General features: G+C 47.4%; 1 protein-coding gene across 3 annotated transcripts in view; it reads left to right on the top strand.

Moving 5' to 3' along the window:
* Prune1 (prune exopolyphosphatase 1) overlaps positions 1-21416 on the top strand; it is a 31811-nt gene that overhangs the window by 7077 nt on the left and 3318 nt on the right. The window contains exons 2-7 of one of the 3 annotated variants that reach the window (XM_059265851.1): positions 5569-5661; positions 8258-8460; positions 10489-10673; positions 12094-12252; positions 14187-14281; positions 19774-19932. In XM_059265851.1, the coding sequence (XP_059121834.1) occupies positions 5569-5661; positions 8258-8460; positions 10489-10673; positions 12094-12252; positions 14187-14281; positions 19774-19932 (894 nt within the window). Of the gene's footprint in view, positions 1-5568; positions 5662-8257; positions 8461-9546; positions 9735-10488; positions 10674-12093; positions 12253-14186; positions 14282-19773; positions 19933-21416 lie in introns of those variants that run through there. The other 2 variants (XM_059265852.1, XM_059265853.1) reach the window with 2 other exon arrangements.

Below are 21416 nucleotides of genomic sequence, written 5' to 3'. Positions count from 1 at the left end.
GGGTGGGGAGCATGCCGCAGCATATCTGTAAAGGTCAGAGGACAGCTTGCAAGACTCCAAACTCTTCCCACCGTGTTGGTTCGAGGGACTGCACTCAGGTTGTCGTGATTGGCAGCCTTGGCCCGCTGACCATCTTGCCAGCCCTGCCCTCATTTTCATGTAGGAACCAGGACCCCATATCAAGTAAGAAGCAAGGTTAGATTCAGCCCTGGTCTGTGATTGTCCAACTGGCGTTCTGCTGCTTCCAGAGACTGAATAGAGCCCAGAGGGCCTCGCAGGGCATGCACACGTCATGGTTTTTGGTGGGCACATAGTCCGGGCAGTCTTGGGTAACGGTGGGTAAGGTTGGGGGTGCAGGGCAGGAGGGTGCTGGCCAGGAACGAGAAAAGAAGAGGATACACATCTTTTGTCAGTAGGGTCCAGGACCTGCCACAAGTGGCAGAGCGTCCCTGCTGTCTGCTCCGGGCTTGGACTGAGCACCAGAGCTTGACACTCGTTCCTCCTCCTTCACGGTGTGGCCTTGGTCCCTTCCCCCCACTTTTCTTTACCTTCCTCCCATGCTGGGGATCTGACTGGCCATGGTTCAGCTGCACTGTCACAGGAATTTGGAAAGGTTCTCTGATCGCTTCCTAGAACTCCTTACTCAGCCTGCCCCTTGTCTCTTACCCTTCCCTCCACGTGGGACACGTGGCCTTTCTGTCATGTTTACAACCCACTTCCTGCTCTCTCTAAGCCACTTATCTCTAGGGCTTTCCTGTCACTTTGGTCCACAGCCATCTGGGCAGTCCTTGGTGTCTAGGAGACAGAGGGACTTATCTAGTCTTAGAAGTCAAAGGAGATATTGTGCCATATGGCTGGGATCTTGGGTATAGAATTTTCTTATTGCTTTGTAAAAGAATCTAGTGTTGCCGTGTGTGGTGGTCTACATATGGAATCCCAGCATTAGGAAGGCTGAGGCAGGATGGTTCTAAGTCTGAAACGAGACTCGATCTTAAAAAACAAAACATTACAAAAAAAAAAAAAATTGAGGCTAGAGCGATGGGTTAGTGGTTAATAACACCAGCTGCTCTTCCAGAGGACCCCGGCTCAATTACCAGCACCCAGTTGGTAGTTCACAGTGGTCTGTACCTGCAGGTCAGAGAGATACCACTCCCTCTTTGGTCTCTGTGGGCAATGCACACATGTGGTACACGTGCAAGCAAAATACCTAAACACACAAAGTAAAAATAAATCTCCAAAATGATTTTATTTTATTTTTTATTTTTTTGGTTTTTTGGAGACATGGTTTCTCTGTGTAGTTTTGTTGCCTGTCCTGGATCTTGCACTGTAGCCCAGGCTGGCCTCAAACTCACAGAGATCCGCCTGCCTCTGCCTCCCAAGTGCTGGGAGTAAAGGTGTGCGCCACTGGTACCCAGCTTCTTTGGCTTTTTGAGGCAAGAATCTCACAACACAGGCTGGCCTCAAACTTACAATGCAAGAAGACTTCTGGCCTTCCTGTCGCCATCCCCCCATGGAGTGAGACTGCAGGCGGGCACCGTCCATCAGCTCATAGTTTGTTGGTCTGGAACAGGGTTTGCTGTGCAGCCCAGGCAGGCCTGTCACTCTGTGTGTCCAGGCTGGTCTCCAGTTGGTGATGCTCTGGCTTCAGCTTCCTTACTACTGAGATTACGGGTATAACCACCCCACCTGACAAGGGTCCATACTTTTAAAGAAAGTGATTAGTTTACTTTGTGTCTGTATGTCATGGCACACATAGGAAGGTCAGAGGACAATTTGCAGGAGTCAGAATTGGTTCTCCTTCTACCATATGAGGCCTGGAGATTGAACTCAGGGTTTTGCCCTTGGCAGCAAGGGCCTTCACTTGCTAAGCCATTTCTCTGGCCCCAGGGTTTCGTACTCTTGAAGTAGGCCTACAGAAATGAGCATGGGCAGATCTCCAGGGCAGACATCTTCTAGGGACCCTTTGCCCAAAAGGCCTGACAAATAAGCTCCACTTTTTGTGTGTCTGGTGGTATAAATAAAAGGGGAAGAGAGTGGACTGAAAGAAGCAGCCTGTCTGTGGGATACAGCTTAGAGGTCAGTGCTAGAGCACTTGCCCAGCGCACACGAATTCCTAGGTTCAGTTTCCAGCACCACAGAACGGAAGCAGCAGCCTGTTTTGTAGCTGCATGTGAGGGTTGGAGAGAAGGTCCTGTGTGAAGAGCACCCGCTGCTCTTGCAGAGGACTTGGGTTTGGCTCCCAGCACCCACCTAGCGGCTCACAATCATCTGTAACTCCAGTTGCAGAGGTTCCAATGCCCTCCTAAGGCCTCTGCAGGCACCAGGCACACACATGGTGCATGTATGTAATCAGGCAGAGCACCACACGTGTAACATCAATAAATCTTAAGAATAAAGTTGCCTGTGGCTGAGCACCCCCTGGAAGTCTAAACTGTTGTGGTGAGGGAGGAGGATCGCATGTCTAAGAATGACTGTAGGTCTCCCTGACTTTTCCCTAAAGTCGTATTACTTGAGAAGTGGCCTTTGCTATGTCTTAGTCTACCAAACCCTTTTCCTAGTTTACTAAACTCTGCCTCACATATTCCCTGACAAGAGGCCACTGTGGCTTTGCTCTTTGCTGGTTCCTACTGGAAACCGAGTCGTCCTCGCCTGTGGCGGCTTATCAGCGTGGAGACAGTTTTTGATTGTTATGACTGCAGTGCTATCTGCGTCTACTGGGTAGAGGCCAGAGATCCGTCACATGTTCTGTCCCGTCTGGACAGCCCCTACAGCAAAGGCCTAGCCAGCTAAAATAACAGCATTGAAATGAAGGAAGCTTACGCGGATTGGTAGGCCTCGTCTGATTTCATTCGAGCCTGATGACCTGAATTGGATACCTGGAATCCACATGGTGGAAGAGAGACCCTGCCCCCTCAAGTCATCCTCTGCTCTCCACGCACACACAGGATAGATGATGATGAGGGTGGTGTGGTGGTGGTGATATGTTTTTTAAGATGGGGTCTCACTGTGAGCCTTGGCTGTCCCCAAACTCACAGGCCTGCCTCTGCCTCCCAAGTGCTGAGATGAAAAGCATGTGCCACCATACCCAGGCCCCTTCCATTTTAAAAGTAAGCTAGCTTAAGGACAGAAGATATAGCTCAGTTGATTAGAGTTCTTACCTAGCATGCACAGCCCAGGGTTCAGTCTCCAGCAATACATCTGCCGGGCATGATGTACATGCCTGTAACCTCGGGGCTGGGAAGGTTGAAGTAGGAAGATCAAAATGTTGAGAACTGTTTGGATTATTTAGCAAATACCCTCAAGGGTAAGGGGTTGAGCTCAATAGAGTGCTTGTCCAGTGTATGCAATTCCCTAGATGCAATACCCAGCACCCCAAAATCATGATTATAATAATTATTTTCCTTTATAGACAGGGACTCAAATAGCCTGGGCTGGCCTGGAACTTAATATTTAACTGAGGCTGGACTTGAACTCCTGATTTGCCTGCCTCTACCTCCCAACTGCTGAGATTACAAGTATGATAATGCTTAAAGTATGTGCATGCCTCATTTGGTTGTTATGGAGACTAAATGATCAATTAATAGGTGTAAAAGTATTAGAATAATGTATGGCACCCTCAAATGTTTAAATAAAGAAAAAACAAAACAAAGCCTGTCTGCTATTATAGACACTGTCGTCCAAATGTTTTTGAAAATGCAGAGAGCTCGGGAGACGAATGGGAACAAGGTTAATGTTTTCAGTTCTCTGTCCCTCTGCATTATCAGCTGCTGGACTTTTCAAAGTTCTGTGCCAGACATGGTGGCACATACCTTTAATCCCAGCACTGGGGGACGGGGGACAGAGGCATGAGTTCAAGGCCAGCTAGAGCTACATAGTGAGATCCCGTCTCAAAACAAAACAAAACACAAAAGTTCCTGCTGGAGGAGATGGCCTAGTCAGGGTCACTATTGCTGTGATGAAACACCATGACCAAAGCACCCTGGGGAAGAAAGGGTTGATTGGCCACACTTCCACTTCATTGTTCATCACTGAAGGAAGTCAGGACAGGAACTCAAACAGGGCAGGGACCTAGAGGCAGGAGCTGATGCAGAGGCCATGGAGGGTGCTGCTTACTGGTTTGCTCCTCGTGGCTTGCTCAGCCTGCTTTCTTATAGCACCCAGGACCACCAACCCAGAGATGGCACCCATACTGGGCTGGGCCCTCCCATATCAATTACCAATTAAGAAAATGTCCTACAGGTCTGCCTGCAGCCCGATCTTATAGAAGCATTTTCTTTTTGTTTTTTGAGGCAGGGTTGCTCTGTGTAACAGCTCTGGCTGTCCTGGAACTTGCTTTGTAGACCAGGCTGGCCTCTGCCAGAGATCCTCTTGCCTCTGCCTCCCGAGTGCTGGGATTAAAGGCATTTTCTTAATCAAGGCTCCCTCTTCTCCAGTGATTATTGTGTCAAATTGACATAAAACTAGCCAGGACAATGGCTAACTGAATAAAATCATGAAGATGTGAGGACAGAAGTTCAAATCCCCAGAGTCCATGTAAAGACAGACGCTACAACATGTATCTGTAATCTTAGTGCACCTACAGCAAAGCCAGATGGGTATTAGGGACACGAGAATCCCTGGAAATGTGTGGACCTGCAGTCCTGAACAAGAGGCCCTCCCTCAGAAGAGGAAGGAGAGAGCTGACATCTGAGGTTGCCCTTTGACCTCTGCATGGCACTGTGGCTTGCTCAGACATGCACACATTTTCATACACACGCAAATTCATTTAAATAAATAAGTGTTCAAGCCACGCCAATCTGGACTAGAGTCAGACTTCTAAAACCAAAACAAAGATCCAGAGACGTTCCGGCAGCAGCAGCAGCGACAACACTTTCATTGTGGGTTATGGGTATACTTTCTTAGGTTAGCATACAAAGTAACGAGTGTGGGCAGGCTAGGTAGCTCAGTGGGTGGAGGCGCTTGCCACCAAGCCTGTAAATTCAGTTTCCTGGACCACGTGGTATAGAGTTTGGAGAACAACTTTCAAGTGTTGGTTTTCACCTCACACAGTGTGGATTCCAGGGGTCCAGCTCAGGTCCTCAGGCTTGGATGATGGCAAACACCCTTATCCACTGAACCTCTTGCTGGCTGTAGATTGTATTTTCACCTTTACATCCAAAGCCTCTGCTTACTTTTCGTAGCGTAGAAATGTAAAAGTTATTCTTTTGTTTTGAGAATAGAGGCAATGATGGTAGACTAGGCCTGGTATCCTTGAGGGCATGGCATAACTGTCCATTTCCAGAACATTCTGTCTCTGACGACAGTGAGAGCCTGAAGAAGCATAAGCAATCGGGTCATTGTTTGGTGTTCTGAGAGTTAACACGCAGGGACGGGGTTAGTGGAGAGGAAAAGCACCTTTCTGCCAACTGGATGTTTATAACTGCTCACAGCCTAGCTGAGCCACTTTGCCAATCCCACTGGTGGTATCGTATCCTCGGAAGGTCGGTGAGAAGATGTACGTGATGCCCCACTCGAGTGTGAGGTAACGGAAATACAGAGATGGTTTTATGACTTTCTCCTTCCCTCCAGGAGTCCAGGCCTCTGCATGTTGTGCTGGGAAATGAAGCCTGTGACTTAGACTCCATGGTGTCTGCTCTTGCCCTGGCTTTTTACCTAACAAAGGTGAGTACCAAGAAATAGCCCCTTAGAGTGAAAAGACTTGGATTCAAGACCCAGCTCTGCCACTTAATAATATTTAGCATTAGTGCTGGGCAGTGGTAATGCATACCTTTAATCCCAATGCTCAGGACGCACAGGTAGATGGATCTGTGAGTTTGAGGTCAGCCTGGTCTACAGAGAGAGTTCCAGGACAGCCAGGGCTGATACACAGAGAAACCCTGTCTCAAAAAAACACAAACAAACAAAAAATTTTAGCATTGGCTAAACTGAAGTTAAGTCTCAGCTAGGTGTTACAACACGTATCTGTAAGGCCTTGGAAGCATGAGGCAAGAGAGTAAGGTTTAGCCTGTCTCATTAAAAAAAAACAAAACAAGGGGCTGGAGAGGTAGCTCAGAGGACCAGAGTTCAGTTCTTCAGCACCTGTCCGGTAGTTCACACCCATTTAGAATTCCAGTGCCAGGGGATCCAATGCCCTTTTGTGACCTTCACGGGCACCAAGCACACATGTGGCACACATACAACACACAGGCCAAATACTCAAATGTAAAATAAAATGAATAAATCAATAAAAAAGAAAATCAAGTTGGAGAATAGTGGGGATAGCTCGGTCAATAAAGGCCTTGATGTGCAAGCATGAAGACCCAAGTTTGAGCCCCAGAACCCGCACAGAAAAAGTCGGGCACGGTGGCACTCCCTTCTCATCCCAGCACTAGTGGGGCAGACGGGCAAATCCCCCGGGCTCGGTGGCCAGCCACTTAGCCTACCTGGTGAGTTTCAGGCAATTGTCACCCTGTCTCGGAATGGGGTGGGGGGTGTGCTGGTGCCTTAGGAATGACACCTGAGGTTGTCCCCTGACCTCTACACATGCTTATGCAGGTGCACATGCACCTGTGCATAACAGAAGTAAAGACCCCTTTGTTGAGTGCTGTGTTACTATCTGGAGTGTATACATGTGTTTTGAGGAATGTCTTTCTCTTGCTATGAAGAGACACTATGACCATGGCAACTCTTATAAAAGAAAGCATTTAATTGGAGCTCCCTTACAGTTTCAGAGGTTTAGTCCATTTTCATCATGGCAAGGAGCACGGCAGCATGCAGATTGACATGGTGCTGGAGAGGAGCTAGGAGGTCTACATCGCCGGCGGTGGTGGCGCACGCCTTTAATCCCAGCACTCGGGAGGCCTGAGGCAGGCGGATCTCTGTGAGTTCGGGGCCAGCCTGGTCTACAGAGTGAGATCCAGGAAAAGGCGAAAAGCTACACAGAGAAACCCTGTCTCAAAAAACCAAAAAAACAAAACAACAACAACAACAGCAACAACAAAAGAGTTCTACATTCAGATCCACAGGCAGCAAGAAGAGAGAGCCACTGGGCCTGCCTTGGGCCCTTGAAACCTCAAAGCCCAGTGACACACTTCCTTCAATAAGGCCACACCTCCTAGTCCCTCCCAAGTAGTGCCACTCCCTGATGACTAAGCATTCAAACATATAAGCCCATGGGGGAATAACTCATTCGAACAACACCAAGGGTTTGTAAAACCCTAAAGTTACATTTAAATAGCTTATTATTGAGTTCCTTATGGATACCAATGATCTGGTAGTTTTCTTCCCAGATTATCTTTCTTCCTTTTTTTTTTTCTTCCCTGAGACAGGCTTTCATTTATTTCACATTGACCTGGAACTCACTAGGTAGCTGAGGGTGACACTGAATTTTTTTGTTTGTTTTGTTTTATCGAGACAGGGTTTCTCTCTGTGTGTAACTGCCTGACTGGCCTGGAAATCGCTTTGTAGATCATGCTGGCCTGGAACTCAGAAATCCACCTGCCTCTGCCAACCAAGTGCTGGGATTTAAGGCACTCACCTCCACCTCCTGGGTGCTGGGATTACAGGCATAGACCACCATCCTGTTTATGCAGTGTTGGGAATTCCTAGGCCTCTTGCATGCCAAGTGAGTATGATACCAACTAAGCTACATCCCTGCCAATCCAGGTCAATTAAAAAAATTATTCTTATTTTATATGTATGGGTGTTTTGCCTGCATGTATGTCTATGCACTGTGCGTATGCCAGGTGCCCTCAGAGTCCAGAAGAGGGCATCAGATCCCCTGGAACCAGAGACATAGATAGTTGTGAGCTGCCATGAGGGTACTGGGAATAGAACCTGTGTCCTCTAGAAGAGCAGCCAGTCTCTTAACTGCCGAGCAATCTCTCTGGCCCCATCCTAGGTTAGCTTTTAAGGGCTGATAATCTCTTTCCTGTATCATGAAGTCTATACCCAGGTCTTTCCCATAAGACAATTTGTTGATTTCCATGTTATTGCTAAGAAGGAGAACAAGGGCCATCCTCTCAGAACAGTCCTAGACTATGTGCTTCCACGGTCAAGGCTCTGGGTTTGATTCCCCAGTTTGAAAAGCAAGTTATCCTTTTATCTTTATAGACTTGGTAATTGGTAGTAAGAAGGTGAGGTAATTCAACCCCAGATCATGTCCCCTTTGGGTTTTTTTTTTACATATGTGCAGGGAGTAAACCCAAAGCCCAATCTTGTTACTTTTTCTTGCTGTTTCCACAACCTTAGGATGCCTTCTTTTTACTTCCTTTACTAGACGGCGGAAGCAGGAGAAATCTTTATACCAGTTTTAAACATAAATCGTTCTGAGCTTCCTCTACGAGGGGACAATGTCTTCTTCCTCCAGAAGGTTCAGATTCCAGAGGCTGCGCTGATTTTCCGGGATGAGATCGACCTCCACACATTGCACCAGGCTGGCCAGCTCACCCTCACCCTTGTTGACCATCACGTCTTACCCAAGTACGTAGATGGAGATTAAGTCAATGAAGTGGCTGCTCATCCTGCGCTGTTAGACTCTGACAAATGACACAGAAAGACGCAGAAGGATCTGCCTTCTGGAGTCGCAGAGTCCAATTTTTTTTTTTTTTTTTTTTTTTTTGGTTTTTCGAGACAGGGTTTCTCTGTGTAGCTTTGCGCCTTTCCTGGATCTCGCTCTGTAGACCAGGCTGGCCTCGAACTCACGAAGATCCACCTGCCTCTGCCTCCCAAGTGCTGGGATTAAAGGCGTGCGCCACCACTGCCCGGCGTTCGTTGTTGTTTTTTATTTCTTTGCTTGGTTTGCATTTTGTGTGAGATGGGGTCTCCCTGTGCAGCATTGGCTGGCCCGGAAATCACTATGTATTCCAGGCTGGCCTCAAACTCAGAAATCCATCTGCCTCAGAAGCTAGCTATAATTGATGGGTCATATCCAATATGAAAAACCTATTAAAAATAGTGCCATTTCTCTCGTGATGTTTATGATATAAAGAAATAAAAATGTATAGTGAGTTCAAACTAAATAATCATTCAAAATAACGTAAATCTGCCTCCCATGTCAAAACTTTTTGGTGTTTTGAAACACAAGAATAATATGTTCTAGTAGACTCTATAAATATCTCAGTCATGTCTGTGCAACAAATGTGTACATCTATAATAATTCCACTTCTAATTTAGGACTAGAAAAAGCTGCCAGAAAGCAACATGAGTATGAGATTTGCCTAAGTGTGTCTGGCTCCTGCTGTTCTTAAAAATGTCTGTTTTCGGGCCGGGCGGTAGTGGTGCACGCCTTTAATCCTAGCACTCGGGAGGCAGAGGCCGGCGGATCTCTGTGAGTTCGAGGCCAGCCTGGACTACCAAGTGAGTTCCAGGAAAGGCGCAAAGCTACACAGAGAAACCCTGTCTCGAAAAACCAAAAAAAAAAAAAAAAAAAAAAAGTCTGTTTTCCCCTTGAGCACACTGTGGTTATAGCAAGAAGTGATGGGTAGGTACCTCAGGGCATCCGTGAATTGACTCATGAAAACCTTTTTCTGAAGTGGATGAAGGTGACGGTGTTCATGCCTCTTTCAGTCAGGAAGAGAGCAGTAAGCACACAGATCATCGTAGTGGGGTGCTGGAGGCAAGTGTAACTGTCACTCCAGAGGACGGTGGGACTTGACAGAATAGACATGGACGTAACTCATCGTACTGGAGGGAAACTGAGGACGTCAAGATTCTGTAGAGGCGCTGACTTGAGCCTGGTCTACACAGAGAATTTGGTGATTGTCCCCTACAGGGGTGGGAAAGTGGCTGAAGGGGGAAGTAATGGAGGCGAGAAGCCAGGCAGGCATGAAATTGCACCCTGAGCTGGGGATCTGGGACTTGTTTTGCGCAGCTGAGCATGAACTATGTGGGAAAGGTAAGCCATGAGTTGATGAGACTGAGGGGGAGGGCCAGACCATGGAGGCCTTGTAGGGCCTTCTAAGGAGGTTGGACTTTATTTTAGGTAGCAGAAAACTTGTTAGTTATATTTATTCAGGTCCTAACAGAGTAAAGTTTTTTTTGTTTTTGTTTTTCAAGTGATCATTCAGGAAGCGTTTGAAGGTTTTAATGAGCCTTTAGTTGAAAAGTGGATGACTGGTGAGGAGGCTTGACACATCTAGACAGAGGATACTGAGGGCGTAGCACAGGCCTGGAAAGGCAGGCGTGGGGAAAAGCCCTAACCTGGTGACCTACACGGTGTTTGATTGTCAAAAGGACAAGGTTCTGTTGAGTGTCAGAGTTCATTTGGATTGGCAACCCGGACAGTAACTTCAAACACTTCACAGAGTTCATTTCGTGCCGTTTAAAATGCCGTTTCAGATACCACATTGAAGAGAGTAGAGCGGTTAAGTAAGGCCCAGGCAAAAGTGACCTCTGTGTATTTGCCTGAGACACCCACACTTTTCTTTATGGTGGAGATTGGTTCTGGCAGCTGGGGCACTGATGTACTTCGCTTTCTTTCTGTTTTCTGTGATCCACCGCCCTCCCCAGAAGTGACGCAGCTCTGGAGGAGGCTGTAGTGGAGGTGCTGGACCATCGACCAATTGAGCAGAAACACTGCCCTCCCTGTCATGTGTCAGTTGAGCTGGTGGGGTCCTGTGCTACCCTGGTGGCCGAGAGAATCCTGCAGGGGGCACCAGAGATCTTGGACAGACAAACTGCCTCCCTACTGCATGGTAAGGGATCAGTTTTGGGTTAGGACCTGAGTGGTTCTTTGCTCCCATCCTAAAAGGGGGCAGAAAGTCTAGCCGCTTGCGGCCTTACTTGTAACTATGTGCTCTTAAAGCCGTCGGCTCATCCAGAGGGCAAGGGTTCTTCTGCAGTGCGTGGGCATCGTTTCACTCCTGGGGATTTGTGTTGGAGAAAGTGGGAAGGAGGCACAGGGCAACTGACCTGGGCAGTTCCCATCTGCAGCTCTGTTTCACAGAAGGACCCACCAAAGACACAGGAAACGGTTATGTCTGAGCAGCTCTCCACCTTTCCATGGGGTGTGTACGTGCCGAGGCTAATTAGATTAGACAGGCAGTCTCTTCCAACAGTAAGATCCCCTGATGGAAGACAAAATCCAAACACAGAGGGAAGAGGGCACAAAGCCTCAGCTGTAGCCAAGAAGCTATTGAAATCTGTAGCTACTGAGAGAGGGGAATCCGTTTTCTTCAGTGGAGTGACACTAGGTATATCCAACACACTCTGGGGCAGGCTTCTTCCTTAGAAGTACTTGGCCAACAAAAACCATACTCCATGGGTTGGTTTTTGTTTGTTTGTTTGTTTATGTCTTTTTTAAAAAGTTTAAAATTTTTTATGTGGATGTATGTTTTGCTGGTACCCTCAGATGCCAGAAGAGGGTGTCAGAATTGTGAACTGCCATGTTGGTACTAGGAATTGAACTTGGGTCCTTTGGAAGAGCAGCCAGTGCTCTTAACCTGAGCCCTCTCTCCAGCTCCTACCTGCTTATTTGGGAGAAAGAGCATGCCGTTGGGTGGGTAGGGAGGTGGAGGTGGAGCTGGGAGAGGGGGGAAGAATATGAAATTTTCAAAGAATAAGTAAAAATGTACGGGGAAAAAAAAGATCCTGTGATGGAATTTGGCTTGCTGAGGAGCTGGATTCCTTCTGAGGTTGTGAAATCCATAAGGCCTAGGATGCACAGGCTTCTTTTTATTTTACTTATTTGCTTTTATATGTTTGGGTGTTTTGTCTGTCTGTCTGTCTGTCTACATGGTGTACATGCCTGGTACCTAAGGAGGCTAGAAGAGAGTCTCAGATATCCTGAGCCTGGAGTGTCCATTGTAAACTGCCGTGTTGGTTCTGGGACTCAAACCCGGGTCCTCTGTAAGAACAGCCAGTGCTCTTTCTTAGCTGCTCAGCCGTCCCTCCGCCCCGTGTTCGGGCTGCTTGTCCATCTTCCCATGCTCTTCATTGCATTTTACTTTGGGAGGTCTCACTGAGGACACGGTCAGTCCAAGTGATGGTTTTGTCCTCATGGGCTGGCCCTGGATGCACTGAGTTGTGTCCATCGGGTTTGGAATTATGTGTATGCTAGTGGGTGTGAGTGGAGGGTCCACTCAAAGGACTCCTGTTCTTCCTATCCCTTCATAGGTACCATCATCCTGGACTGTGTCAACATGGATGCCAAAATTGGAAAGGCAACCCCAAAGGACAGCAAGTATGTAGAAAAGCTGGAGGCTCTCTTCCCAGATCTTCCCCAGAGAAAGGACATCTTTGATTCTCTGCAAAAGGCAAAGTTTGATGTCTCAGGTGCGATGGATTTTCTGTATGAGAAAGTCAGTGGGCAGGCTTTGAACATTGTCTCTGAAAAGCTGTCAGGACGATTTCAGAGCATTAAAACGGTTTACTCTTATACCACAGAGAAACGAGTGGCTTATGTGTCTGCTTGTGAACGATCAGTCAGTCATCCTGAGTCTGGAAGAGGGTGAAGGGCTGGGGGTAGGAGCCTGTGCTATAATCCCGGCACTGGCAAAGCCCAGGTGGGAAGATAGGAAGTTCAGGGCAGCCTAAGCTATCAAGTGAGTGGAAGGACAGCTTGGTCTATATGAGGAGACCCTATCTCCAAAGTGAAAGCTACACAGAGAAACGCTGTCTCAAAAAACCAAATAAAAGCCGGGCGGTGGTGGCGCACGCCTTTAATCCCAGCACTCGGGAGGCAGAGCCAGGCGGATCTCTGTGAGTTCGAGGCCAGCCTGGGCTACCAAGTGAGTCCCAGGAAAGGCGCAAAGCTACACAGAGAAACCTTGTCTCGAAAAACCAAAAAAAAAAAAACAAAAACAAATAAAAAAAGGATTAAAAAAGCTAAGACTACCCAGGAGGTAGTGGCGCACACTTTTAATCCCAGAATTTGGGAGGCAGAGGCAGGTGTATCTCTGAGTTTGAGGCCAGCCTGGTCTACAGAGTGAGTTCCAGGACAGCCAGGGCTACACACAGAGAAACCTTGTCTTGGAAAACAAAACAAAACAAACAATCCAAGACTATATGCACAGCACAAATTGGGCTTGCTGGATATAAAAAGAAAAGAGCTGGACGTAGGTGAGCAGCAAGGTGGGCAGGTCTGAGACTGTTGGGGGGGGGTGGATATGATCAACATTGTATGAAATTCTCAAAGAATAAAACATCGTAAAGAGTCCCAGGGTCATCTGAGAATGTAGGACATAATAACATGTATGGGGTGGGGTTGGGAGAGTTAGTTATCCGAATTTAGGACATAATAACATATATGGGATGCGGTAAGCTATCAGATCAGAAGCTGTGTTGTTAGAGGAAGAATAAGTAATTCAGTGTCTGTTCAAAGGACAAGGAGAACCAAAAACTTCCATAATCTTCTACCTGTTGGTATAAAAAAAGCAAAAGGAGGAAATAGCAGTGCTACATGTACTTTTAGAAAGTTAAGAGAACATAGAAAGGAAGAAAGCCTCAGAGCCGAGGATGCAGCTGAAGAACAGGCACTTGCCCAGCATGTACAAGGCCCCAGGTGTGATCCCGGGCAAAACTCGTAAATAAATAAAGAACGACGGGCCGAGAGGAGGCTGGGGAAGAGTCGGAGCCTCTGTGCTGTTGGTTCTGGGTTGTCGTTTGCTTGTGTTTGAGTGGTGTGTTTATTTTAATGAGGCGGTCTCACTATGTAACTAGCCAGCCTGGAATTCATGATGTAGACCTGGCTGCTCTCAGACTCATCCCTGCCTCTTCCTCCAGAGCCCTGGGATTACAGGTGTGCACCACCACGTCCAGTAAACCCTCTTCTTTCACCCTCCTACAAAGTCCCAGTCAACTCTTGTGACCTGATCATTATCATCATTTTATTTAATTTTTTATTTCATATGGATGTGTGTTTTGCCCGCATGTATGTCTGTGCACTATGTGTATGTCTGGTGCACACAGAAGACAGAACAAGGTGTCAGCTCCCCTGGAACTGGAGTTGTGCACAGTTGTGAGCTGCCATGTGGGTGCTGGGAATTGAACCCTGGCCCTCTGGAAGAGCAGGCAGTGCTCTTAACTGCTGAGCCATCTGTCCAGCCCGTGACCTGATTATCTAAGTAATCCTCTATGTAATTACATCTTCACTTACTGCTCCTGTTCATTGCCCCTAGGAGGAACCCCACTTCCCATTCTCCTTGTCTTTGCCGTTGTGATGTTAGGCCAAGTCCCCGTGTGACTCTAGTCTCCCTTCTATTTTCTAGGCCTGACCACTGAGCAGATGCTCAGAAAGGACCAGAAGACCATCTACCGACAAGGCACCAAGGTGGCCATCAGTGCCGTCTACATGGATCTGGAGGTAGGAGCAGACTGCCGGCGTGAATGGGAAGGGAGCGTCTTTTCCCATACGGGAGACTTGCCCTTGACCCCCTCTCACTCTAGAACACCGTGGCGCCTCTCCGCTTGTCTCCACCTCCCCTGGAGTTCTCTGCAGTCCGTCACCCCTCACTGCGCTGCCATGATAGGCCGAGTGCTCGTTCCTCTGCATCCCCTGCACCTCTGCACAACCCACTCTCCGTAATCAGTGATTCTGTGTATATGTGATTTTTTTTTAAAGAAATTTTTTTATTCATTTTACATACCAACCACAGATCCCCCTTTCATCCCTCCTCCCACTCCCCCCCACCCACCCCCCATCCCCTCCTCCAAAAGGGTAGGGGCTCCCACTGTGATTTTTTTTTTTGTTTTTTTGTTTTTTGTTTTTTGTTTTTCGAGACAGGGTTTCTCTGTGTAGTTTTGGAGTCTTTCCTGGATCTCGCTCTGTAGACCAGGCTGGCCTCGAACTCACAGAGATCCGCCTGGCTCTGCCTCCCGAGTGCTGGGATTAAAGGCGTGCGCCACCACCGTCTGGCCATTGTGATTTTTTTAAAAATATTTTTTGACAGGGCTCAAGAGTTGGCTCAGTGGTTAAGAGCCTTTTTTTGTTCTTACAGAGCACCTGGGTTCAGTTCTCAGCACTCACATAGTGATTTACAGTGATCTGTAACTTGAGCTCCAGGGTTTCTAACTCTCTCTTTGGACCTCTGTGGGCCCCAGGCACACACATGGTGCACTTATATACATGCGGGCAAAACACTCATACACATAAAATGAAATAAAACTTAAATGTATGTAAATATATATCCTAGCCATTAACAGCTGAGCCATCTCTCCAGCCCTTTCAAAATATTTTTGAAATTACGTTTACAGGGCTGGAGAGATGGCTCAGAGGTTAAGAGCACTGGCTGCTCTTCCAGAGGTCCTGAGTTCAATTCCCAGAAACCACATGGTGGCTCACAACCATCTATAATGAGATCTGGCGCCCTCTTGTGGCCGCAGGAATACATGCAGGCAAAGCACTGTATATATAATAAATGTTAAAAAAGAAATTACATTAAAAAAATTAAATTTATGTCAGGCACAGTGGCACATGCCTTTAATCTCTGCACTCTGGTAGTCCCAGAGGTAGGCAGATCTCTGAGTTCCAATCCAGGTGAGGCTACATAGTGAGACCCTTTCTCAAAACAAAACAATTTTCTAAGAAGTCACCATACTGTTTTCCAAAGTGGCTGTACAAGTTTGCACTCCCACTGAGTGAGGGGGTTCAAGATCATGATGGGGAAATCTACAGAGACAACTGAACCAAGCTGGTGGGAACTCAGGAACTCTAGACCCACAGCTGTGGAGCCTGAATGGGACCAAACTAGGCCCTCTGCGTGTGGGAGACAGTTGTATAGCGTGGTCTGTTTGAGGGGCCCCTGGCAGTGGGATCAGGATCTATCCCTGGTGCATGAGCTGGCTCTTTGGAGTCCATTCCCTATGCTGGGACACCTTGCTCAGCCTTGATGTGGGGAGGAGCTTGGACCTGCCTCAACTTAATGCACCAGGCTTTGTTGACTCCCCATGGAAGGCCTTACCCACCCTTTTGGAGGAGGGGATGGGGCTGGGTTGGGGAGCAGGCGGGGGTGGGGGTGGGGGTGGAAGCAGGAGGAGGGGTGGGAGGGGGAACTGTGGTTGATATGTAAAATGAATAAAAGATTTAAAAACAAGTATTTATTGGTGTTTGTGAGAGTGTGTGCCGTGCAGCACACTTAGAAAGGTCAGAGGGCATCATGCAATAGCCAGTTCTCTGCCTCTACTATGGAGATGCCAGGGATTGAACTCAGGTTGGCAGCCTTGGCAGCAAATGCCTGTTGTTGGTTGGTCTTTGGTCTTTTTTGGGGGGCCGCCACCCAGTTCCCAAATAAATCACACATGGAGGCTTATAATTAATTATGAATGCCCGGCCTTATCATGGCTTAGTTTCTTGTCAGCTTTTCTTAACTTAAATTATCCCGTCTACCTTTTGCTTCTGGGCTTTTCCCGTTCTCTTACTTCTGTAAATCTTGCTCTGTGTCTGGTTGTGTAGCTGGGTGGCTGGCCCCTCATGTCCTCCTCCTCTGGCTCCTCCTTTTCAACCCCTCTTCCCAGATTTCTCCTCCTGTTTATCCTCTCTGCCTGCCAGCCCCGCCTATCCTTCCTCCTGCCTTGCTATTGGCCAGTTCTTTATTAGACCATCAGGTGTTTTAGACAGGCACAGTAACACAGCTTCACAGAGTTAAACAAATGCAACATAAAAAAAAGTAACACACCTTAAAATAATCTTCTCTTACAAGTGCCTGTACCCACCGAGCCATCTCCTTGACCCTGTTTGTGTGGTTTCAAGACAGGCTGGCCTGGAACTCATTGTGTAGCCCAGACTGGTCTTGAATTCAAAGCAGGCTTCCTGCTCCTGCTTCTAAGAGCTAGGATTACAATCTTGAGCTACCATGTCTGGCTGTAGAATGGTCCTTAGCGGCTAAGAGCAATCACTGCTCTTATAAAAGACCAAAATTCAGTTCGCAGCACCCATGCCAAGCACTTTATAACTACTTATAATTCCAGTTCTAGGGACTCCTATGCTGTCTGGCCTCTGGACGTATTTGCACTCATATAGACACATTTACATACACATAAAAATTTTTTAAATCTTAGAATGTATGTATATATATTTAGTCTAAGCATATATATCTCATGCTAGGTGTTTTGTCTAGAATCCTTTGAGAGATAGGAACCCCAGTTGACAAAACATCCCCATAAGATCAGGCTGTAGGCAAGCTCATATGGTATTTTCTTAATTAGTGATCAATGTGGGATTGATTGGTCGGTCCTGGGTTCTATAAGAAAGCAGGCTGAACAAGCCACGTGGAGCTAGTCAGCAAGCAGCACCCCTCCATGGCCTCTGCATCAGCTCCTGGCTCCAGGTCCCTGCCCTGTTAGAGTTCCTGTCCTGACTTATTCAATGATGGACTGTGATGTGAACATAATAAACTCTTTCTTCCTCAAGTTGCTTTTGGTCATGGTGTTTCAGCACAGCGATAGCAACCTTGAACTGGATACCAGGAATGTTGGCAAGTGCTTTTAATCCCAGTGCTTGGGAAACAGGCTGGTGGATCTCTGAGAGTTCGAAGCCAGCCAGGGTCACACAGTGAGACTCTACCTTTTTCCCCCTCTTTGGTTTTTCAAAACAGGGTTTCTTTCTTCTCTCTCTCTCTCTCTCTCTCTCTCTCTCTCTCTCTCTCTCTCTCTCTTTGGTTTTTTGAGACAGTGTTTCTCTGTGTAACAGCCCTGGCTATCCTGAAACTTGCTTTGTAGATCAGACTGGCCTTGGATTCATAGTGATCCTCCTACCTCTGCCTCCCAAATGCTGGGATTAAAGGTGAGCGCCACCACCGCCCTGCGTGAGACCCTATCTTAAATAAGTAAATAGATAAAATAATAAACAAGATCACATCCAATCACTCCTCACTTTACTCTTTCTCATTGTGTTTTTAAGACAACCTAAAGGCTCCCTGTGCCTTTATCTGACCTCTGTTCTTTACTCTGGCCTCATCTCATTCCAACCCTGATGCTTCTGGTCTCCAAGGGCATCAGCATTCACGTACACATACACATCTGTACTTAAAAAATCAGAAATCGGGCTGGAGAGATGGCTCAGTGGTTAAGGGCACTGGCTGCTCTTCCAAAGGTTCTGAGTTCAATTCCCAGCAACCACATGGTGGCTCACAACCATCCGTAATGAGATCTGGTGCCCTCTTCTGGTCTGCAGGGATACGTGCAGACAGAACACTGTATACATAATAAATAAATAAATCTTTAAAAAAAAAATCAGAAATCTTTGAAAACAACAACAGTCAAGGGCTGGAGAGATGCTCGGTGGTTAAGAGAACTGGTTTCTGTTGTAGAGGACCTGAGTTTGGTTCCCAGCATGCACATGTGCTCACAACCATCTGTAATTCCATGGCATCAGATGTTCTCTTCTGACCTCTGTGGACACCACCATACACACACATGGTGTGAGTGCATACACCCAGGCTAAACATATAGGATAAATAATCTAAACAAACAAGCACACAGTTCCTAGCACACAGTTGTCTCATGAGTTGTTTGTTTGTTTTTCAGTGCTGAGGGCTTGCTGGGCAAATGCTCTACCACTGAAACTTGATCAACCTTCCGTGCCCCCCATTCAGTTATTTCAGTTATGAGATCCCGTGTGGGATCACACCCACAGTTTAAGAAACCACAGTATATAGCCTAATGTGGAAAACAAACATGACCGCATGGAAGGGTCGCCATGTATCCTAACCACTGTACAGACTGACACCTTAGAATGGCCAAGGATAGGGGGCTGCAGAGATGGCTCAGCAGACATCGGGCTCAGTCACCATCACGAAGACCCCAGTTCAGATCCCCAGAACACACAAAAGCTGGGCGTGGGCACATGTGCACCTGCAACCCTTGTGTTGTGAGGGGAGGAGACAGGATCACTGGGGGCTTGGCTGGCCACCAGCCTAGCTCCAGCTTCAGTAAGAGACAGGAATAAGGTAAAAGTGATAGAGCAGGACACCTGATGTCCTCCTCCTTCTCTGCACACTCACATAGGCACGCACGCACGCACGCACGCACGCACGCACGCACGCACACGTACATATATCACACATACACACTAGAAGAAAGGCCAAGGATAGAGAAAAGCCTTGACTTGAAATAAATAATGGTATTATATATTACAGAAAATGCTGCATGAAAACTATTTGGGTAATAGATTAGCAAAGAGTGAGCCGAGGATGGATTACCATCAGAAGGGAACCTAGAGCAGGACCCTGGAGGCAGGAACTGAAGCAACCCTTACGAACACTGCCCACTGGCTTGGTCTTCATGGCTCCCTCTGCCAGCCTTTCTTCGACAACCCAGGACCACCTCCCCAGGGGTGGCACTGCCCACAATGAGCTGGGCCCACATCAATCACTAATCAAGAAAATGCCCCCCAGGCTTGCCTGCCTACAGGCCAGTCTTAGGGAGGCGTTGTCCCTGTTGAGGTTTTCTCTTCCTGGACGGCCCAAACCTGTTTCAAGTTTGCAAAAAAATCTAACGCGCACATCTGGCCACTGTCCATGTTTCCATTCTTTGTTATCTTCATGTTTAATCCTTAAAACAACTGTCTGGGAAATGCTGTCTTCTTATTTTATTGAGGAAACTTAGGCCCAGGAGGTTAATATCACTTCTTGGTCTTATTCCTAAGAGGCAATGTAGTAGAGCTAGTTTTTAAAACAATTCTGTCGCAATCAGAAGCCGATATCCTCCCCGTTCTTTCCCAGTCTCCAGCGCAAATACTACATAGCATTTTAGCGGTGCACAAATTGTGAATTCCGTGCACAGAAAACCTTCTAAGGATTTGTCAGTAAGAATATGGCCTAGCTGTAAGCTTCTATTACTCTGTTTCTTCCTTTCTAGGTCTTTCTGCAGCGGCTGGACCTCCTGGAAGATCTCAGTGCTTTCTGCCATGATCACAGCTACGATGCCCTGGTTGCCATGACTATCTTTTTCAACACTCAAAATGAGCCAGTACGCCAGTTAGCTGTTTTCTGTCCCCACTCGGCACTTCGAATGACAGTGAGTCTCCTCCTCGTCAATCTGAGGGTCAATGGCCCAAGTGTGCCTTTGTGTTCCATATTCCTGTGCCGCAGGACCTTACTTCGAGTGTGTGTGTGTGTGTGTGTGTGTGTGTGTGTGTGTGTGTGTTAAATTTTTTATTCACTATTCTGTGTTTATGTGTCCATGTGTGTTTGTGCACATGTGTGTGGATGCCCATGGAGGCCAGAAGAGGTTTTTAGATTACTTGGAGCTAGAGTGACCCAGCCACCCAACATGGATGCTGGAATCCGACTGTCCTCATGATTGAGCAAGTGCAATCTCTCCAGCCCCCAATATATCTAGTGTGTGTGTCCACGTGGAGGTCAGAGGAAACTCAGGTCAGCCTGGGCAGCAAGTACCTTCTTCTGTTGGCCCTAATTTTGTTTTTGAGACAGGGCTTCCTCACACTGTAGCCCAGGCTGCCCTTGAACTCACAGCAGTCTTCCTGCCTCAACCTCCTCAGTGCTGAATGGGAACCCTCATGCCCAGCTATCCAGAATCTCATAGACTCGGACCCAGGTCCCTTGCCTGTGTTTAGCCACTCGCTCTAAAGAGGGAGTAGCCTTAGTCATACAGATACTGAGAAAAGCGTTAAAGATTAGACAGCAATTCTGTTTACAGGGATCTTGAAGGAAGCCTTGGTTGGGAGGAAATGTCAACCTGGAGTTAGAATTTGCTCTTACTGGGCATGCTGACCCAGGCCTGTATTCCCGGAATTTAGGGACTGCAGCCCAGTGCTACTCAGTAACAGTGAAACTATTCCACAGACCTAAGTGCTAAGGCCAGGTGTGGCTGCACACCCCTCTACTCCCAGCAGTAAGTATCAGGCAGGAGGATAGCCCATGAGTTTGAAGCTAGCCAGGTCTATGTGGTATGAGACCCTATCTCAAAAAAACATTCAGAGACTGACTGAGAATTTAGCTCAGTGATAGAGTGCTCACCTAGCCAAAGCCCTGGGTTTGATCCTCAATACCACCAACTCCCTCCCCGCAAAAAAACTCCAAAACAAACAACCACCACAACAAAAAAACCTAAAAGAAGATGAGTCCTTTCTCTCCATTCTCTTAACAGTTCATGGACAAAAGAGAAGCCTGGGGGTAGGGCACCTCCCTAGCATGTGTGAGGTCTCAGATTCAATCCTCAGCACTACAAAAAGTGAAAGAAAAGGGGTTCCCACCCCTACACGTGCACACACACACACACACACACACACACACACACACACACAGTAGGAACCTTTTCTGCTGTGCACCACACTGGTGTCCACGGGAAACCACACTCCAGAGAAGTCCTCAGGAGCACGTCAGCTCCTTTCTCGACCTTCCTTTCGGTTTTCAGTTGGTGACTGATTTAAAATGACGTAGGATTCTGGGTTGCCTTGCCTGTACTGTGAATATGCTAAGGACAGTCCAGCCAGTTCTTTGCACTCAGGAGGGGCATGTCTGTCCTTTGCTGACAGTTTC

Source organism: Peromyscus eremicus, chromosome 6 (genome assembly GCF_949786415.1).
Source record: "Peromyscus eremicus chromosome 6, PerEre_H2_v1, whole genome shotgun sequence".
Lineage (NCBI taxonomy): Eukaryota > Metazoa > Chordata > Mammalia > Rodentia > Cricetidae > Peromyscus > Peromyscus eremicus.
Note: the sequence above shows the minus strand (reverse complement) of the source record. Positions and strands in the feature narration are given on the sequence as shown.